The sequence below is a fragment of the Oncorhynchus clarkii genome, unplaced genomic scaffold, assembly GCF_045791955.1.
Source record: "Oncorhynchus clarkii lewisi isolate Uvic-CL-2024 unplaced genomic scaffold, UVic_Ocla_1.0 unplaced_contig_1527_pilon_pilon, whole genome shotgun sequence".
Lineage (NCBI taxonomy): Eukaryota > Metazoa > Chordata > Actinopteri > Salmoniformes > Salmonidae > Oncorhynchus > Oncorhynchus clarkii.
Genome location: NW_027259056.1, coordinates 19,086 through 40,205, shown reverse-complemented (window position 1 = coordinate 40,205; position 21,120 = coordinate 19,086). Strand labels below are relative to the sequence as shown.

Sequence of the window (21,120 nt, the reverse complement as noted above, 5' to 3'; positions counted from 1 at the left end):
ACTCAGTTACACCAGCTCTGTCAGGAGGAATGGGCCAACATTCACCCAACTTATTGTGGGAAGTTTGTGGAAGGCTTCCCAAAACGTTTGACCCAAGTTAAACAATTTAAAGGCAATGCTACCAAATACTAACTGAGTGTATGTACACTTCTGACCCACTGGGAATGTGATGAAAGAAATAAAAGCTGAAATAAATAATTCTCTCTACTATTATTCTGACATTTCACATTCTTAAAATAAAGTGGTGATCCTAACTGACTTAAGACAGGGAATTTTTACTCTGATTAAATGTCAGGAATTGTGAAAAACTGAGTTTAAATGCATTTGGCTAAGGTGTACGTAAAGTTCCGACTTCAACTGTATGTAAATAAGATATATTTTTTAATTTTTTAATAAATACAAAAAATATAAACTATTTTTGCTTTGTCATTATGGGGTGTTGTGTGTAGATTGATGAGGAAAGTCAAGGGGTCTGAATACTTTCTGAATGCACTGTATGTAATAATCACCTCTTCCTTCCAGGCAAACTGGATGTATCTTTTAGGCTATGGCAGATGAATGGCACTACTAAGTTTACTGACCTTTTATATTGATGGCACCTATGCCAATTTCAATGACCTCACTATCAAATGTAATCTACCCCATTCAAATGTATTTACGTATTTCCAAATCTGACTCAAAGCCCCACCTTTCCAATTCTATCATCGGGTTAAAGGGATTCATCCCATATTTTTTAGATCACCATGTCCCTTGATAACCCATCATTCAATAAAATCTGATCTGAGTGGAAAAAGGAACTTGGTGGAGAGATCTGTGACAAAGTCTGTAATAGTGCCTGCCTTCGGGTAAATGGAAGCTCTTCTTGTGCCCGGCTCAGCCTTAGTTTAAGGTACTTCACTGTATCCATTCTAGTAAGGCCAGATTGTCAAAATTCTACCCAAATATTGATGGTACATGTGACTGGTGTAAAAGCTCCTTGGCGGACTTGACTCACATGTTCTGGTCCCCGCTTGGCAGACTATTGGTCCACTATTATTGATTTAAACCCCTTTCTGAAGCATGTAACATAGAGTTGCAGCCTCGCGCAGAAACTGCTATTTTTGGAGAACCAGACAGCAATAGACCAACAGACAGCTAGATGTCATTGCCTTTGCCTCCATGTTGGCCCGCAGAAGGATTTTATTTGGATTGGAAATCTATCAATCCTCCCTTAGGCTCAAAGATTTGATGCTGTTCCTCAAATTGGAATAAAATTAAGTATACCATTCAAGGGTAAACTCATTTTATTCCACCTGGGACCTGATGATATCCTATTTTGAGCAGCTCCAAACACTTCCTACAGATTTGTGCTCTTGGCCTCACCGACCCCTTGAGGTTACTACTATATACAGTAGGCCTAGAAGGGAGGTACACAAAATAAAACAATGCCATGCTGGTGGGAGGTAACTAAATAAAACAATGCCATGCTGGTGGGAGGTAACTAAATAAAACAATGCCATGCTGGTGGGTGGTAACTAAATAAAACAATGCCATGCTGGTGGGAAGTAACTAAATAAAACAATGCCATGCTGGTGGGTGGTAACTAAATAAAACAATGCCATGCTGGTGGGTGGTAACTAAATAAAACAATGCCATGCTGGTGGGTGGTAACTAAATAAAACAATGCCATGCTGGTGGGAAGTAACTAAATAAAACAATGCCATGCTGGTGGGTGGTAACTAAATAAAACAATGCCATGCTGGTGGGTGGTAACTAAATAAAACAATGCCATGCTGGTGGGTGGTAACTAAATAAAACAATGCCATGCTGGTGGGTGGTAACTAAATAAAACAATGCCATGCTGGTGGGTGGTAACTAAATAAAACAATGCCATGCTGGTGGGTGGTAACTAAATAAAACAATGCCATGCTGGTGGGAGGTAACTAAATAAAACAATGCCATGCTGGTGGGAGGTAACTAAATAAAACAATGCCATGCTGGTGGGTGGTAACTAAATAAAACAATGCCATGCTGGTGGGTGGTAACTAAATAAAACAATGCCATGCTGGTGGGGTGGTAACTAAATAAAACAATACCATGCTAGTGGGTGGTAACTAAATAAAACAATGCCATGCTGGTGGGTAGTAACTAAATAAAACAATGCCATGCTGGTGGGTGGTAACTAAATACAACAATGCCATGCTGGTGGGTGGGTGGTAACTAAATACAACAATGCCATGCTGGTGGGTGGTATCTAAATAAAACAATGCCATGCTGGTGGGTGGTAACTAAATAAAACAATGCCATGCTGGTGGGAGGTAACTAAATAAAACAATGCCATGCTGGTGGGTGGTAACTAAATAAAACAATGCCATGCTGGTGGGAAGTAACTAAATAAAACAATGCCATGCTGGTGGGTGGTAACTAAATAAAACAATGCCATGCTGGTGGGTGGTAACTAAATAAAACAATGCCATGCTGGTGGGTGGTAACTAAATAAAACAATGCCATGCTGGTGGGTGGTAACTAAATAAAACAATGCCATGCTGGTGGGAGGTAACTAAATAAAACAATGCCATGCTGGTGGGAGGTAACTAAATAAAACAATGCCATGCTGGTGGGTGGTAACTAAATAAAACAATGCCATGCTGGTGGGTGGTAACTAAATAAAACAATGCCATGCTGGTGGGTGGTAACTAAATAAAACAATACCATGCTAGTGGGTGGTAACTAAATAAAACAATGCCATGCTGGTGGGTGGTAACTAAATAAAACAATGCCATGCTGGTGGGTGGTAACTAAATAAAACAATGCCATGCTGGTGGGTGGGTGGTAACTAAATAAAACAATGCCATGCTGGTGGGTGGTAACTAAATAAAACAATGCCATGCAGGTGGGAGGTAACTAAATAAAACAATGCCATGCTGGTGGGTGGTAACTAAATAAAACAATGCCATGCTGGTGGGTGGTAACTAAATAAAACAATTCCATGCTAGTGGGTGGTAACTAAATAAAACAATGCCATGCTGGTGGGAAGTAACTAAATAAAACAATGCCATGCTGGTGGGTGGTAACTAAATAAAACAATGCCATGATGGTGGGTGGTAACTAAATAAAACAATGCCATGCTGGTGGGTGGTAACTAAATAAAACAATGTCATGCTGGTGGGTGGTAACTAAATAAAACAATGCCATGCTGGTGGGTGGTAACTAAATAAAACAATGCCATGCTGGTGGGTGGTAACTAAATAAAACAATGCCATGCTGATGGGTGGTAACTAAATAAAACAATGCCATGCTGGTGGGTGGTAACTAAATACAACAATGCCATGCTGGTGGGTGGTAACTAAATAAAACAATGCCATGCTGGTGTGTGGTAACTAAATAAAACAATGCCATGCTGGTGGGAGGTAACTAAATAAAACAATGCCATGCTGGTGGGTGGTAACTAAATAAAACAATGCCATGCTGGTGGGGTGGTAACTAAATAAAACAATGCCATGCTGGTGGGTGGTAACTAAATAAAACAATGCCATGCTGGTGGGTGGCAACTAAATAAAACAATGCCATGCTGGTGGGAGGTAACTAAATAAAACAATGCCATGCTGGTGGGTGGTAACTAAATAAAACAATGCCATGCTGGTGGGTGGTAACTAAATAAAACAATGCCATGCTGGTGGGTGGTAACTAAATAAAACAATGCCATGCTGGTGGGTGGTAAGTAAATAAAACAATGCCATGCTGGTGGGTGGTAACTAAATAAAACAATGCCATGCTGGTGGGAGGTAACTAAATACAACAATGCCATGCTGGTGGGTGGTAACTAAATAAAACAATGCCATGCTGGTGGGGTGGTAACTAAATAAAACAATGCCATGCTGGTGGGTGGTAACTAAATAAAACAATGCCATGCTGGTGGGTGGTAACGTGCAAATAAAACCCAGCCCTGAAAAGAAACGTTGTCTGAAAAGTATTAGCACGTCATCTCAAAGGGGAAACACTTTCACACTTCGGATTTCCCACTTCAAACCCATATCATACTTTGACTAAAACAATGTTTTATTGGCTTAAATCATTGCAACATCATGGGTAAACTCTGGGGATTGTCTTTCAGCTGGAAAAAGTGCATTTTTGCTTTTGTGGGGCTTTAATGGAAGAAGCAGTCTTCTGAATGAAGTTGAGGGGGTGCATTAGGTAAATGAAGAGACGTACGCGACAGCCTGGCTATGGACGTCTTTATGCGCCTCGCATCAGAATCACAGCATACAGTGTGTCATAACTAAACAGAAATATCATCACCTTGTTTATATACTTTGATTTTACCTGTTTAATAATGCTCTTTTTTGAAATGAATTTTTAACATGTTTTCTTCATCTCAAGTCTTGGGTTTCTTAATTCAATAAAGAAATGTAAAAGAAGACAACAGGTGCAAATGTTGCTATGCAGGCCGAACTGACACCCAACTCTGAATGTTTCCCAGGGTTATTGGTCATGTGCTTCAGTGTACCTGGACTCAGGCACATCGACCAGAACATATACAAACCTTTCTTTGTTTTGAAGGTCAACCATGACACGTAGTCACAAGCGAGGCAGGAAGTTCACCTACATGAAACATTGTTACGTACTGCCCCTTTTATTTCGGGTGTTATCCCAACAGAGCACCGCTCCGGCAAATCTATAAAACTATGATAACTGCTTTATAATCATTTAACAACTGATTTATCATTGAAAATCAACACACCGTCAACAAAATTGGTTTAGGACCAAAAATAATGACTCTCATCGTGGTCTGAGTGCGAGGAATAATACATTAAAATCCAATATGGATTTTTTTTTTTTTTTGGGGGGGGGGTCGGTTCAATTGTTTGAAAGTCATCTTAAACTAACACTAGATATCTGCTCCCTCTGTGTCAGTCCAAACCAAGGCTACAACAAAATGGAGTACACACCTAACGCATACACAACACATTAGCTATCCTAACACATGCTCTCACTTATACACTCTCAACCGTCTGGCCACTAGGCGTGCAGTGGCTAAAGCAACTCATTCCCACCACACCTCTCCACCTGGAAGGCAAGTGTAGCTGTACCAATAGCTTATGATGAGGTCATGTAGCACAACCTACATGAACAGGACACCTACACACATTGTACGTAACGCAGTGTATACAGGGGCACATGTGACCCACCCGCAGTATGTGATTTCCCATGAGGATAAGAGGTAGCCTGCTCCCAGATCTGTTTGTTCTGTCTAGTCAACTCCTAGTCGTGACAATGACTGTATTAGTTGGTAAGAGGGCAAAACCAGATCTGGGACTAGGCTAGATCAGAGGCATCTTAGGTTACGTAAAGCCCTCGTTTCTCTATCCCCCTGTGATTTTGGGGCTAAGCTACAATACGGAAGTCAACAGGGAGTGAATATCCGGACTCCAGAAGTCACAAGGTTGTTTTTAAAGGTGCACTCTGTAACTTTAATTTCCGGTAAAAGTGTCCCTGCATTGTAGTTGCCATAGGGGGAAGTGGGAACGACAGATTCTGTCTTTAAGGTATCCTGCATCATCGTACAGATATGCTGGTGTGGTAGACAGCTAACAAAGGCCTGCAGTTATCATTGTCCCATTTGAATGTGGGAGAGAGACCATATAAACAACAGCACAGGGTAAGAATGCGTCAGTATCCCTGCTACAGTGTTTGCTTAGTGCTTTCACAGGTTTTAGCAGTCAAGATGCTACATAGACAACTCTATGACTTTGTTCTGAATGTCCATTGTCTACCCACTTCTGCACAACTTGGTTACATCCTGCACTGACAACACGGGGCTAATAGAACTAGAATCTGACAATATTCAAATGGTGTACAGTGAAGGTACAATACTAGCTGGTGGCCCCTTGTCAACTTGCACCTGTTGTCTCTGGTGTTGTCACAAAGTCATTTCATTCACTCGAAAAAACAAACAAGAAACGTTATATTTACAAATATTTCTGCCTGTTTGTTTGTTCTTACACTTAAAAATGTACAGTTTTGCGCCTCTTTTTTGACGTGTCTCTATGTCGCAACAATGTATTCCTCCACATTCCGAATGTTCAGAGAATGACAGGTACGTTGTTATGGTGATTGTGTGTCACCATGGCGCCCTCTCGTGTGTAAACCTATAAAATAGTCGAGGAAAAGAACAGAAAAAAATAAATAGCTTCTGTCTACTGGTTGAAGTTCTGTTTTGTTCTAGTTGTAGTAGTTTTCTCTGCGACATCACATGAATAAGTATAAAATAGTTCACTAGAATATAATGGTACAGTGACACTTCATAGGACAGACTCCGATTGCTCCCATCGATGAAATAAGTCTGTCCACTGTCCCAGTTGGCCAGTTACATCTCACAACCTTTCCTCTTTGTTTAAGGTTGTGATGATGACTTGGATGCTTTGAGTCTCTCTCCCAGGTTTCTTATTCTAGTCCAAGAACACAGCTTGTGTTAAGTATTCTCTAGCTCCCACTGACCACAAACCCAGTCCAGTCTATGTTACAGTATATTGTGCAGCTGATCATTTCCCCACCACACACTGTCTCTCTTAGTAGGCTAACACAGTCTGACTCTACCACTGTGTTCTCTCACATTCTCCCCTCAACTTCCATAATCCTCAAGTATTAATGAAATAGAAAGCAAAGAAAAAAACACAAGCATAGACACAACATGGTCGCTAACGGTTTCCCATAGAGGATACAGTGCACTGTGGGTTCACACTCACAGCTCTACAGTTCTGTTCAGTGGGATTAATCATATTAACCCGTCGGCCCCCTCTACTGGCCATATTAGAGCATTACAGCCGGGGACGTTCTCTATAGACTTTCCCTCGACTTTTATGTGTTTTTCCCTGTTAAAAAAAAGAAAGAAAAACTAAAACCCAGCAACAACTGATCACTTTGTTGCCTCTTGGTCTAAGGTCCTCTCCCAGCTTTGTTATCAAAGACCATGGCCTGGCTGACAGACCCCCAGTCTTGCTCAGTGTGCTTAGAGTTACATATACAGCAGTAGAGCTAAGGGGTTGTGGGAGCAACAGAGTCAGCAGGGTGAGGGGTCAGGGATTAAGGGTCAGGAGATGCAAGGTTGAATGACTGTACACAGCAGAGTTATGAGTTTAAAAGTATGTGAGTTTTACTCAACTCTTCACATTCATGTAGCTATTACGCCTAGTTAGTTAAATGTTGGTGTTTACTGGTGGAGGAAAGGAGAAAGGGATAGGGAAAATATAATGTGTGTGTGTAAGTAGTTGGAGAAATGTTATTTTGGAGTACGGTTCGCATCATGGGGATGAGCCTCTGAGTTGAGACGTCTGTCTCTCTCATTCTCTCTCTCCTCTCTCCCTCTCTGTCTCCCTCCATCATTCTCCATGCACTCTAATTACCCATGCCCCGGTGAAGCTGTGCTGTCATGTACGTGTACACACTCACGCACGCACGCACGCACACACACACACACACACACACACACACACACACACACACACACACACACACACACACACACACACACACACACACACACATCAAACAGAATATGCATGTGCTGGAAATAGAGGTGAAGATAGGACAGAATGTGTGAAAGAAGGAGGGAGAGTGAGAACTGCCCGTCCTTTTCTTTCCTTCCTACTAACATAATTAGGAAAGTAACATTCTATGAGCCTCCAAGACTTGAGTACCCTATCTCTTCCATATCTCTACCTGCAGCACCCTATCCCCTACATAGTACACTTCTTTTGACCAGATTATAATGGACACCAATACCTCTAGAAATGTGTCCAAAACAACACACTAATGCCTATAAGGCACTACTTTTTGCCTGACTGGCCAGAAGTAGTGCACTAGGGAATAGGATGCCATTTCAGTGGCAGATTATGGCTTCCATGCCTGCCATAATGACTCACAGAGAGACAGGGGCCCAGGGCTCAGTGGATGGCCTGGTTATTACGAGACAAAGACAGAGCTGCTAGAGTGGCACCAATATCTCACATTACATAAGAGGGGCCCTCAGGGGCCCTGGCCTGATGACAGCAAAGCAGGGAGAGAGGGGTCTCTGTGTGACTGATATGTGTTGTAAGAATAAAGGTTGTTTTGATTTACTGGGGTAGTTGATTTGGTTGGGGTAGCATGTGGTCTATGGTGCAATAGTAGACAGTAAGCAATGAACATGGGAGATGGTGATGATACGCAATGTGTTGTATATTCAAGGTGTATGATCATTATTTTATTCCTGTTTGTTCCAGTCAGGTTCTTCTTGTTGTAAAGGATAATTGTGCAAATCAAAGAAGCATCCGTGCAGTTTTTTTTAATTGCCTCCATTTTTTGTTTTTGAAGAATAAAATAGGAAGAAAAAGCGATAGAAATGGTTTAAAACAGGAGAAGTGTGGAAACATTGACTATCCAGTGTCCTTCCCCCATCATCATTTAAAAAAAGAATTCATGCATAGATCCCCCACTGAGAAAGCCATTTATATATCTTCTTCTTTGTACACATTTATATATAACTATATATCTATATACTTAAAATTCTTTCCACAAAAAAAATAAGAACTGAAAGCAACAATCAAACAATCAAAGAAAAAAGCACACAAGATAGGCCAAATTGGCACTTTTCATGAACACAGTCAGTAGGCTATCTTGATACAGCTCCACACTCTTGATTCTCTCTCAGTTCCCTCCTATGGGAAAACAACACAGTACTTGGCACCAAGAATGCTGGTAGAAAGACGATATCAGAATATCAATCTTTTCATGACAGATGCTAACTGTATGTACTGTACGCCTTGTATGAAAAAGACTCCCAACAATTCCTAAGGGTGGGCTGAGGGGTTCATTTGAGGGGGGTTTAGAACTACAGAGGGAAAGAGATGGATGTAGAAAAGAGAAAACACTATATCAAGTAAGCAGATGACATGAGTAGAGAGATAGAGGTTTTCCAATATATCAGAGGTCACTTTACCGAACACCCCAAAAAACTATCTCCAGCCCTATTACAGCACAGAAAAAGATAAAAAGGGGGATGAAAAAACAACAAAATGAAAAGCACAGTAAGAGGATTGTCCTCTGGCAAGGTCTGGGGGCTGTCAGAGTCAGAGAATACGAGACCCCATCAAAATAGTTTCTAAATGTCTCAATGTCCCCCCTTAACATTTGCTGCCCCTGCAGTTCAGCTGCACTTCCACTTAACCTCAACAGGTGGCACTGTAGGAAGTACACAGCATCAGGCAGCAGGCTGACGGTTGGAGAAACAGAGAGTAAGAGAGAGAGAGATATCCATACAGAGGGAGCCAGAGAGCGTAGTAGTTGGTCCACCGGTCCCCCAGGGGGAGCTCTAGCTTTACTATACGCGTGTGGTGGAGTGGGGGTGGGGCAGGGTGTTGTTGTGGCCGGTGCTGGGGAAGGTATTGAAGGGGTGGAGGGGCTGCATGCCGGTGATGGTGCTGGGGATCATAGTGATGGTGTTGGGGGTCATGAGGGGCACATCGTCCGGGGCCCTCCGCAGGGCCAGAGTGTAGTCGGGCGGGCAGGCGGGCCGCAGGATGTCGTGGGGCCGGAGGGGCTCCATGTCGTGGTGCGGGTCATGCTCCGAGTGCTTCATCTGCAGGGACATGATCTCTTCCTCCTGGCTGTGCGCCAGGTCGTTGGCCGGCCCGCCGTGGCGCTGCGGGGAGAGCCGGTGGCGCCTCATCTCCTGCCGCTTGTCCCGCTTGTAGTAGAGCGCGGCGAATGCCAGGATGTTGAGGAAGAGTAGTGACGCCCCCACCGCCACTGTCACCGACAGCTCTGTGGAATAATCCCGTGTGTCACCGGGGAAGAGGTCCAGTCTGGGCCGCTCTGATCCGTAGGGCTCCACGGGGTCAGGGAATGTGGGGTAGGGGTGGCCTGTGGTGCGGGGTTTGGGCTTCCAGGGGACCCCGGGGGGGCGGGTGCTGCCTGGAGGTAGCCTGGTGGTGGGGGGGAATTCGTCATGGAGGGAATGTAGGTGAGGGACCAGCTCCAGCCAGAAAGCCACCTTGTTGGCTCGGTAGTTGTCCCTGACGCGGGGCTTCAGACCGATGTGGAGGTACTGCTTGTCCTTGGAGTTGAACTTGGTCCAGATGACCTCCTCGAAGCGGTTGGGCTTGGTGTGGATGAACTTGGTGTCCTGAGGCACCGGCAGGTTGGGGTCCCTGGAGGAGAAATGAATACCAATCTCATTTAAATTATTTAAATCAAAGGTATTCCAAAGTTATTACACACAGACACTATATAGTATATTTCCCTGTTAAACAACCTCTTGAATTTGAGATTAAAACATGAAAAAAAATACCTCAAAATTGCAATACATTTCATAGCTTCTTACATACAGTTCAAGTCGGAAGTTTACAAACACCTTAGCCAAATATATTTAAACTCAGTTTTTCACAATTCCTGACATTTAATCCTAGTAAAAATTCCCTGTTTTCGGTCAGTTAAGATCACCATGTCACGCCCTGACCATAGAGAGCCTTGTTATTCTCTATTTTGGTTAGGTTGGGGTGTGACTGGGGGGGGGGGGGGGGTGTCCTATCTAGGTTAAATATTTCTATGTTGGCCTGGTATGGTTCCCAATCAGAGACAGCTGTTTATCGTTGTCTCTGATTGGGGATCATATTGAGGCAGCCATTTCCCCACTGGTTTTTGTGGGATCTTGTTTGTGTGTAGTTGTCTGTGAGCACTCCATGACTTCACGTTTCCTTTGCTGTTTTTGTAAGTTTCCTTTATTAAACATGTGGAACCCAAATCACGCTGCACGCTGCGTTGGGCTGAGTATATTTCCAGTTCGTACGACGATCGTGACAGAAGATCCCACCACAACAGGACCAAGCAGCGTGCCCGGGAAGAGAAGGTATCTTGGGCTTGCGAGGTGATAAAGGAGGAGAAGACATCCTGGACTTGGGAGGAAATTATGGCTGGAGACGAAAGCCTTCCATGGAAGCAGATGCAGGGAGAGAAGGGAGGACAGAGACGACGCCGGGGTTCGCAGCCACAGAGTAAGCCCAAAAGTTAGCCCTAATTATTTTGGGGGCGGGGGCATCGACTGACTGGTCCATTGGGACAAAGCTCTTAAAAGAAAGGGAGTAAAAGGAGAATGGACTCTACCTACATGTGTATTTATCCTACTGTTTTTACCAAACAAATGCCACCACGGGGTGGTCGGCAGAGCCGAGGAATGAGCCAGAGACTGTCAGGGAGTCGAAGGAGGAACTCGACAAAAGATTCCGGAGAGAGGTGGTGGCGATGAGAGTGCTGCAGAGCGGGCGTGCTGAGGAGCGTGACACCAGTCCGGTGTCATCTGCACCAGTTTCACACATCTGGCCTACAGTGCGCCTCCCCAGTCCGGTACGTCCTGTGTCTCCTCCACGCACTCGCCCTAAAGTGTGTTTCACCGTTCCGGTACGATTTGTGCCGGCTCTACGCACCAGGTCTCCAGTGCGCCTCCACAGTCCAGTACGTCCTGTGCCTCCTCCTCGCACTCTCCCTGATGTGCGTGTCCCCAGTCCGGTACGTCCTGTGCCTGCTCCTCTCACTCTCCCTGATGTGCGTGTCCCCAGTCCGGTACATCCTGTGCCTGCTCCTCTCACTCTCCCTCAAGTGCATGTCCCCGGTCCCGGTACGTCCTGTGCCTGCTCCTCGCATTCGCCCTGAAGTGTGCCGGCCCCCAGTGTCTTGTTATTCTCTATTTTGGTTAGGTCGGGTGTGACTAGGGGGGGTGTTCCTATCTAGGTTAATTATTTCTATGTTGGCCTGATATGATTCCCAATAAGAGGCAGCTGTTTATCGTTGTCTCTGCTTGGGGATCATATTTAGGCAGCCATTTCCCCACTGGTTTTTGTGGGATCTTGTTTGTGTGTAGTTGCCTGTGAGCACTCCATGACTTCATGTTTCCTTTGCTGCTTATTGCTCTGTATATAGTATGATACACTTGTTCTGGCTGGAAATCATAGACTTAGGGCTCGATTCAATCCGTATCGCTGAAGTTCAGCGGTATAGTGCAATTTACATTTAAAGGCTAAATTCCTGCCTAGCGGAGACTGCATTCACCCCTTAAGGTTGATGTCCACGTCCCCATAAATTGGATGCGTCTCAATCCACCACATTTTGCACTTTCGCATCTGCGGTGAAAGGTGACAGAGCTAGAGTGGTGTATGTCAGACCATGAGACATCTGGGGTGAAAGGTGACAGAGCTAGAGTGGTGTATGTCAGACCATGAGACATCTGAGGTGAAAGGTGACAGAGCTAGAGCGGTGTATGTCAGACCATGAGACATCTGAGGTGAAAGGTGACAGAGCTAGAGTGGTGTATGTCAGACCATGAGACATCTGAGGTGAAAGGTGACAGAGCTAGAGTGGTGTATGTCAGACCATGAGACATCTGGAAATCGGTCTTATCACAAAATCATTTGTAGCGTAGTGTTTACTCTCTGACGGACGCCCACAGGCCTCACAAGACTCGTCTGAAGGTCCCCCGGCACCAGTTGAATAAAATGTATGGAAGTACATATGGAGACTGTTTAGTGCCAAAAATAGGGGGTTAAACACATGTAAAAACAAATAACAAATGTTTCCTGATCTTGGGGACTATCTGTTGTTTCATGTAGTGAATATGTTATTCAGTGTGTTTGTTTGGGCTAAGAGCAGTAAGGACTATCTGTTATTCAATGCGTTTGTTTGGGCTAAGAGCAGTAAGGACTATCTGTTATTCAGTGTGTTTGTTTGGGCTAAGAGCAGTAAGGACTATCTGTTATTCAATGCGTTTGTTTGGGCTAAGAGCAGTAAGGACTATCTGTTATTCAGTGTGTTTGTTTGGGCTAAGAGCAGTAAGGACTATCTGTTATTCAGTGTGTTTGTTTGGGCTAAGAGCAGTAAGGACTATCTGTTATTCAATGCGTTTGTTTGGGCTAAGAGCAGTAAGGACTATCTGCTATTCAGTGTGTTTGTTTGGGCTAAGAGCAGTAAGGACTATCTGCTATTCAGTGTGTTTGTTTGGGCTAAGAGCAGTAAGGACTATCTGTTATTCAGTGTGTTTGTTTGGGCTAAGAGCAGTAAGGACTATCTGTTATTCAATGCGTTTGTTTGGGCTAAGAGCAGTAAGGACTATCTGTTATTCAGTGTGTTTGTTTGGGCTAAGAGCAGTAAGGACTATCTGTTATTCAGTGCGTTTGTTTGGGCTAAGAGCAGTAAGGACTATCTGTTATTCAGTGTGTTTGTTTGGGCTAAGAGCAGTAAGGACTATCTGTTATTCAATGCGTTTGTTTGGGCTAAGAGCAGTAAGGACTATCTGTTATTCAGTGTGTTTGTTTGGGCTAAGAGCAGTAAGGACTATCTGTTATTCAATGCGTTTGTTTGGGCTAAGAGCAGTAAGGACTATCTGTTATTCAATGCGTTTGTTTGGGCTAAGAGCAGTAAGGACTATCTGTTATTCAATGCGTTTGTTTGGGCTAAGAGCAGTAAGGACTATCTGTTATTCAGTGTGTTTGTTTGGGCTAAGAGCAGTAAGGACTATCTGTTATTCAATGTGTTTGTTTGGGCTAAGAGCAGTAAGGACTATCTGTTATTCAATGCGTTTGTTTGGGCTAAGAGCAGTAAGGACTATCTGTTATTCAATGCGTTTGTTTGGGCTAAGAGCAGTAAGGACTATCTGTTATTCAATGCGTTTGTTTGGGCTAAGAGCAGTAAGGACTATCTGTTATTCAGTGTGTTTGTTTGGGCTAAGAGCAGTAAGGACTATCTGTTATTCAATGTGTTTGTTTGGGCTAAGAGCAGTAAGGACTATCTGTTATTCAGTGTGTTTGTTTGGGCTAAGAGCAGTAAGGACTATCTGCTATTCAATGCGTTTGTTTGGGCTAAGAGCAGTAAGGACTATCTGTTATTCAGTGTGTTTGTTTGGGCTAAGAGCAGTAAGGACTATCTGTTATTCAGTGCGTTTGTTTGGGCTAAGAGCAGTAAGGACTATCTGTTATTCAATGCGTTTGTTTGGGCTAAGAGCAGTAAGGCCCAACATAATTTTTCATCAAATTTTTGGGATACTTCAAAAATCGAAATCCTTGGTATGACCTTCTTAAAACAATTCCATATAGCTTAGTGGAACCCCCCCTGGCTTAGACAGGGCTTAGACAGGGCTTAGATTCTTATAGGTTAGCTGCAGTTTGGCTCAATCGGAAATAACCTTTACATTTCAAGCGCATTATAGTGCTGAATTTTGGCGATACGGTTTGAATTGAGCCCTAAATTAAATAGTCCTCAAGAGCAGAGAGAGCAAACCAAACAAAGCCCCCCTTCTTTCCACCTTCTACCCTCTACCGTTCACTACCTACCCCGTCTTAGCAAAGTTTGTCCAGTACGTCATGACTACAGCACTGAGCATGACATCATTCTTAGAGAAGTTGCAGGGGAAAAGGTCGGTGGCTCCGATCATGGGAACCCCGAACACGTAGGGGATCTCATCCCCGTGGGCTGCGTCCGCCCACTCCGGCCGCGTCTCCGTCTGACAGTGGTGGTAGAAGGTGTAGAAGTAAACAGGAGATTGGAACTCGGCGTGCAGTTTGGCCGTGGCCACCGCTGGCGCCACCCACTGGTGGTCCGTGAACAGGGCGAGGAGGGTTTTTCTCCTCATGTCTCCGTTGTCACGGTCGGCCCAGTCAGTGTACATGAACTTAATGGTCTCTCTCAGGATGTCCTTACCTAGAGGGGAGGAGTGGGAGGAGGGTGGTGGGAGGAGAGGGACAGTGGGGAGAGGGGAGGGTGGGAGGTTGGACACAAGAGAGAGTGACAATTCAAGAGAGGGAAGTTGAGAAAGAGAGATACAGACGGAGCCAGAAGATGAGCGAAAAGGAGAGAGTGAGGGAAAGAGAAATAGAGATAGAAAGGGAGAGTGAGGGATAGAGAAATAGAGATAGAGAGTATAGAAAGGGAGAGAGTGAGGGAAAGATAAATAAAGAGTATAGAAAGGGAGAGAGTGAGGGAAAGAGAAATAGAGATAGAGAGTATAGAAAGGGAGAGAGTGAGGGAAAGAGAAATAGAGAGTATAGAAAGGGAGAGAGTGAGGGATAGAGAAATAGAGATAGAGAGTATAGAAAGGGAGAGAGTGAGGGAAAGAGAAATAGAGAGTATAGAAAGGGAGAGAGTGAGGGAAAGAGAAATAGAGTATAGAGAGTATAGGAAGGGAGAGAGTGAGGGAAAGAGAAATAGAGAGTATAGAAAGGGAGAGAGTGAGGGAAAGATAAATAGAGATAGAGAGTATAGAAAGGGAGAGAGTGAGGGAAAGAGAAAGAGAAATAGAGAGTATAGAAAGGGAGAGAGTGAGGGAAAGAGAAATAGAGATAGAGTATAGAAAGGGAGAGAATGGGAGGGAAAGGGGGGGGGGGGGGGTCAGATAAAAAGGCACATGATAGTGAATTGAAGTTTAAAGAGACGTTTTTACCAAATAGTAAAGTTGGATTTGAGACATCATTCCTCTCTAGAGGTTATGTATTATATTGTTATGATATTATTATTATTGTTATTATATTCTTACATCGTTATTATATTGTTACTTTACTCAATACTTTATAAAAAGCTGCACATGAATTGGTATTGGTATTCTGGTATTTTATTAGGATCCCCATTAGCTGTTGCGATAGCAGCAGTTATCGTCCACGCCGTGTTGATTAAAAAAAAAAAAGGTTTGCTGTTCACTTGAAGAGTTCCATGAAATCATGGCTCTATATAATACTGTACATTTTCTGGAATTTTTTTCTGGAATTGGGAAGTGTGAAAAGACCTCTGGTGGCATGTCTGGTGGGGTAAGTGTTAGAGCTTTTTCTAGGTCCTTCTTTGCAGCACTTGACCACATGACTGGACAATAATCAAGATGAGATAAAACTAGAGCCTGCAGGACTTGCTTTGTGGAGTGTGGTGTCAAAAAAGCAGAGCATCTCTTTATCACGGACAGACCTCTACCCATCTTTACAACCTTTGAATCTATATGCTTTGACAATGACAGTTTACAATTAGTAGGGATATAGAGACCATTACCCTCAGGATATCCATAGAGATTGTCCACAAAGTTAGAGATGGTGTAGTCGAACGCTGCAGCTGAGATCCCATCATTGTCTTCACTGTCATCTACAAACTTCAGCCCCTCTCCCTGGTTCACTCCTATCAGGATGTCATAGTTCAGGAACTCCCCCTTGTGGCACAACGAGGGAAGGACATGTTAGGTATGTAGACACATTAGAAGTGCATGAGATTTTGCTGCCTCATAACATTTTAAGCACTTTGGGCTCCTTGAAAAGCACTATTAACACCAAAAAGCATAAAATATAAACCTGTCTTAAATGACACTTAACCATTATAGTAATGTCTTATCATAACCTTAATCTTTTTACGTTACTCTTGGTAACTGGCACTGAGATTTCATCAGAACCAATAGAATACGTCTCTGCGGTCAGAGAGCCATGACTAATATAGCCACACTAACCTCCACCCCATCCCCACCTCCAACAATACACCCGCCCCCTGCTCCTTACTCCCACCTGCTGCATGAGTATCTCAGGGTCGTCCGGCACCACGTCTCCGTCCACTACGGGTCCGAAGGCGATGTGGTAACGGGCCGGCTGGATGTCCTGATCCACCAGCTCCCTGAAGTTCTTCTTCCTCAGGCAGTCCACCAACTCTGCCGTCTCTGAGTGGCTGCAGCCTACCTTCCGGGCCAGTATCTTGGTGTACTTGAGGGGCTGGTAGTTGACCGACCAGCTGGAGATGGCTGAGCCACTCTGGGCTATGGCCCTCTGGAACAACCCTGGAGGACAGAGAGTGGAAGGAGAAGTTAGACGAGTGAATCTGAAAGGAGGAGGTTTTATGAACGTCCAATGTAATATCAGGAGCAGGACAAAACAAGAAAAAAGGTGAGCGGATATTCCCTTTTTCTTGTCTGAAAATTGAATACGGCCCAAAGTGTACTGTACATGTTCGATTACTACAGTGGCAGCCAAGGTTGTGTCTCTATAGTCTAAAGTGGCTTTCTTCTCCTTGTCTACTTTCCTTCCAGAAAAGATAAGATCATTTTCTAAAGAATACTTAGTTAGGTGGTGAACGTTTGTTCCATTCTCCCTCCACGGATTTATCTATTTTCCCTCTCTTAGTCACTGTAAAAAAATCAGATAGAAAGTAATGCGCTTTAAACTCCATAGTTGAGATGATACTGTATGAGATTCAGCCCGGACTGGGGAATCGATGGGGGACTGCACAGTCTGTCTCTTATTAAAGAAACACATTTCCTTCCTCTTTTCTACAGATTTCTCTTTTCTTTTTCTCTCTCTGTCTGTCCTGCGGTGAAAACGAACTACTGTGGTGCCTCGTTACAGGGGGGAGCTCTCATTCTTCACCCTCTTCCTCCTTCGTATTGCTCTATTCCTCCACACTCCTTCCCTCTCCTGCAGATTCCTGGTGAATAATTAAGCAGTGACGCAGAGCAGAGCCTCTTTCCCAGGGAAGACTATTAGGGAGCGCGTGGCTCAGCCGACCTGCTACTTCAGCATTACTCCTCATGGGGGGGGGGGGGGGGGAGTAGTAAGTGAGAGAAAGTATGAGAAAGGGGAGAGAGGTGACTCATCTATATTTCATCCTAAATCCTAATCAGTTTCTCTCTTTCCTCCTTCCCTCTCTCTCTCAGTGCATCTTCCCTTCTGCTACCTCCCCCCTCTTCTCCCCTCTCCTCCCTTTCCCACTCTCATCATAACGATCTGTATCCCCCTTCCCCCTCCTCTCTCCCTCGCCTCTCATCCACCTCTCCTCAATAAACACATGTATCATGCCACAGTTGATTTGTTGAGTGGTGGGATGACATGACTGGTGTTCCCCGTGGGGAGCGAGAGTGTTCCTTACCTGGCACCCCGGGAGCTTTGAGTGACAGGTGGAGGAGTTGTAGTCTGGAGGGCTGGTGTTAGATGACGATGAGGACGGTGATTATGATGAAGATGGGTTTGACAGCAGAGAGAACTGGTTTTAATGTATGGGTGAGTGGCAGCAGAGGAGATGAGTCAATGATGAGACGAGACGAGAGAGGAGGAGAGGACATGTAAGTTAGGGTAGGAGAGGAGAGGACATGTAAGTTAGGGTAGGAGAGGAGAGGACATGTAAGTTCGGGTAGGAGAGGAGAGGACATGTAGGTTAGGGTAGGAGAGGAGGAGAGGAGAGGATATGTAGGTTAGGGTAGGAGAGAAGAGGACATGTAGGTTGGGGTAGGAGAGGAGGAGAGGACATGTAGGTTAGGGTAGGAGAGGAGGAGAGGACATGTAGGTTAGGGTAGGAGTGTAGAGGACATGAAGGTTAGGGTAGGCGAGGAGGAGAGAACATGTAGGTTAGGGTAGGAGAGGAGGAGAGGACATGTAGGTTAGGGGAGGAGAGGAGGAGATGACATGTAGGTTAGGGTAGGAAAGGAGAGGACATGTAGATTAGAGTAGGAGAGGAGGAGAGGACATGTAGGTTAGGGGAGGAGAGGACATGTAGGTTAGGGTAGGAGAGGAGGAGAGGACATGTAGGTTAAGATAGGAGAGGAGGAGAGGACATGTAGGTTAGGGCAGGAGAGGAGAGGACATGTAGGTTAGGGGAGGAGAGGAGAGGACATGTAGGTTAGGGCAGGAGAGGAGAGGACATGTAGGTTAGGGTAGGACTGGAGAGGACATGTAGGTTAGGGTAGGAGAGGAGGAGAGGAAATGTAGGTTAGGGGAGAAGAGGACAGGTAGGTTAGGGTAGGAGTGGAGTGGAGGATAGGACATGTAGGTTAGGGGAGGAGAGGAGGAGAGGACATGTAGGTTAGGGGAGGAGAGGACATGTAGGTTAGGGTAGGAGTGGAGGATAGGACATGTAGGTTAGGGTAGGAGAGGAGGAGAGGACATGTAGGTTAGGGTAGGAGAGGAGGACATGTAGGAGAGGAGGAGAGGACATGTAGGTTAGGGGAGGAGAGGACATGTAGGTTAGGGTAGGAGTGGAGTGGAGGATAGAACATGTAGGTTAGGGTAGGAGAGGACATGTAGGTTAGGGTAGGAGAGGAGAAGAGGACATGTAGGTTAGGGTAGGAGAGGAGGAGAGGACATTTAGGTTAGGGTAGGAAGGACATGTAGGTTAGGGGAGGAGAGGACATGTAGGTTAGGGTAGGAGAGGAGAGGACATGTAGGTTAGGGTAGGAGAGGAGGAGAGGACATGTATGTTAGGGTAGGAAAGGAGGACATGCACATACTATATTGGTTGTTTACTCACAGTCTCATGTATACACACACACACACACACACACACACACACACACACACACACACACACACACACACACACACAAACACAGAAAAATACATCTCTTACTTTCTCTACATTCTCTCTCTCCTTCTCTCTCTACAGTCTCTCTCTCTTTCTCTCCCTCTCTACAGCCTATCTCTCTCCCTACAGTCTTTCTCTCTCTCTTTCCACGGTTCTATCTCTCTCTACGGTTTTCTCTCTCTCTCCCTCTACAGTCTCTCTCTCTCTCTCTCCCTCTACAGCCTCCCCCTCTCTCTCTCTCTCCCTCTACAGTCTCTCACTACAGTCTCTCTCTCTCTCTCTCTATCTACCTCTACAGTCTCTCTCTCTTTCCCTCTACAGTCTCTCTCTCTACAGTCTCCCTCTCTCTCTCCCTCTACAGTCTCTCTCTCTACTGTCTCTCTCTCTCTCTACAGCCTCTCGCTCTCTCTCTAGTCTCTCTACAGTCTCTCTCTCTCTCTCTACAGTCTCTCTCTCTCTCCACAGTCTCTCTCTCTACAGCCTCTCTCTCTCTCTCTACAGTCTCTCTCTCTCTCTCTCTCTCTCTCTACAGTATATCTCTCTCTCTACTGTCTCTCTCTCTACAGTCTCTCTCTCTACAGTCTCTCGCTCTATCTCTCTACAGTCTCTCATTCTCTCTCTCTCTGCAGTCTCTCTCTCTCTACACAGTCTCTGTCTCTAGTCTCTCTCTCTCGCTCTACACAGTCTCACTCTCGTTCTCTCTGTCTCTCTCTCTCTACAGTCTCTCTCTCTACAGTCTCTCTCTCTCTCTCGTCTCTCGCTCTCTCTCTCTCGCTCTCTGCAGTCTCTCTCTCTCTCTACACAGTCTCTCTCTCTCTCTACAGTCTCTCGCTCTCTCTCTCTCGCTCGCTGCAGTCTCTCTCTACACAGTCTCTCTCTTTCTCTCTACAGTCTCTCTCTCACTCTACACAGTCTCACTCACGTTCTCTCTCTCTCTCTCTCTCTCTCTCTCTCTCAGAGGGGTCAGAGTATACCTGTCAGTATAATATGCTCAACGCAGAGGAGTGCGGTTGTCAAGGTTTCCCTGCAGGTCATTGGACCACATTGCTCTCAATATAAATGTTGATCTTCTGTCTCAAATGACACTCTAATCCCTACGTAGTGCACTACTTTTGGCTCTGGTATTCTATGGGGTATAAGATGATGTCACTCCGAACTCACTTTGAACTAATCCATCCTTGGGAGTAACCAGATAGTATATCCATGTACCCTTGTTCTACCGGGTAAGAGTAAGTCATCTAAGAACTGAGAAGTAAATCAAATAAAATATGAATGTAACCCACCAGTGTGCCCCTTACCCTCGGAGTGGTGCGAGAGGATGAGGAGGTTGACGCAGGATGCCCCGGCGCCGGAGCCGAAGATGGTGATGCGCTCGGGGTCGCCCCCAAAATGGCCGATGTTCTCATTGAGCCAACGCAGAGCCTGGATCTGGTCCAACAGACCGTAGTTCCCCTTGGCTGACTGGTCCCCTGTACTCAGGAAACCTTTACAAAGGTGAGGAGAGCGGGACAGAGGAGGGAGGAATTGGGAGAGAGGTGGGAGGAAGAGGGAGAGAGAGAGAGAGAGAGAGAGAGATGCATCGTTAATAGAGTTTATTTTGATAATAATGTTCTCCACATTCTACAGTCGCACGTCCTCTCCCACATTCTATAGTCGCCCGTCCTCTCCCACATTCTATAGTCACCCGTCCTCTCCCACATTCTATAGTCACCCGTCCTCTCCCATGTTTTACAGTCACCCGTCCTCTCCCACATTCTGTAGTCACCCGTCCTCTCCCACATTCTATAGTCACCCGTCCTCTCCCACATT

The 21,120-nt window shown here is 45.0% G+C and overlaps 1 protein-coding gene across 1 annotated transcript; it reads right to left on the bottom strand.

The window, feature by feature from the left end:
• Positions 1 to 8,559: 8,559 nt before the first annotated feature.
• On the bottom strand, positions 8,560 to 20,795 carry LOC139399449 (neuroligin-2-like; the record flags this gene model as incomplete). Its single annotated transcript, XM_071144860.1, has 5 exons — positions 8,560 to 10,166; positions 14,334 to 14,700; positions 16,033 to 16,186; positions 16,533 to 16,798; positions 20,610 to 20,795. Coding segments are annotated over 5 exons (1,802 nt in total), but the record flags the coding sequence as incomplete, so codon positions are not given.
• Between the last annotated feature and the right edge of the window lie 325 nt (positions 20,796 to 21,120).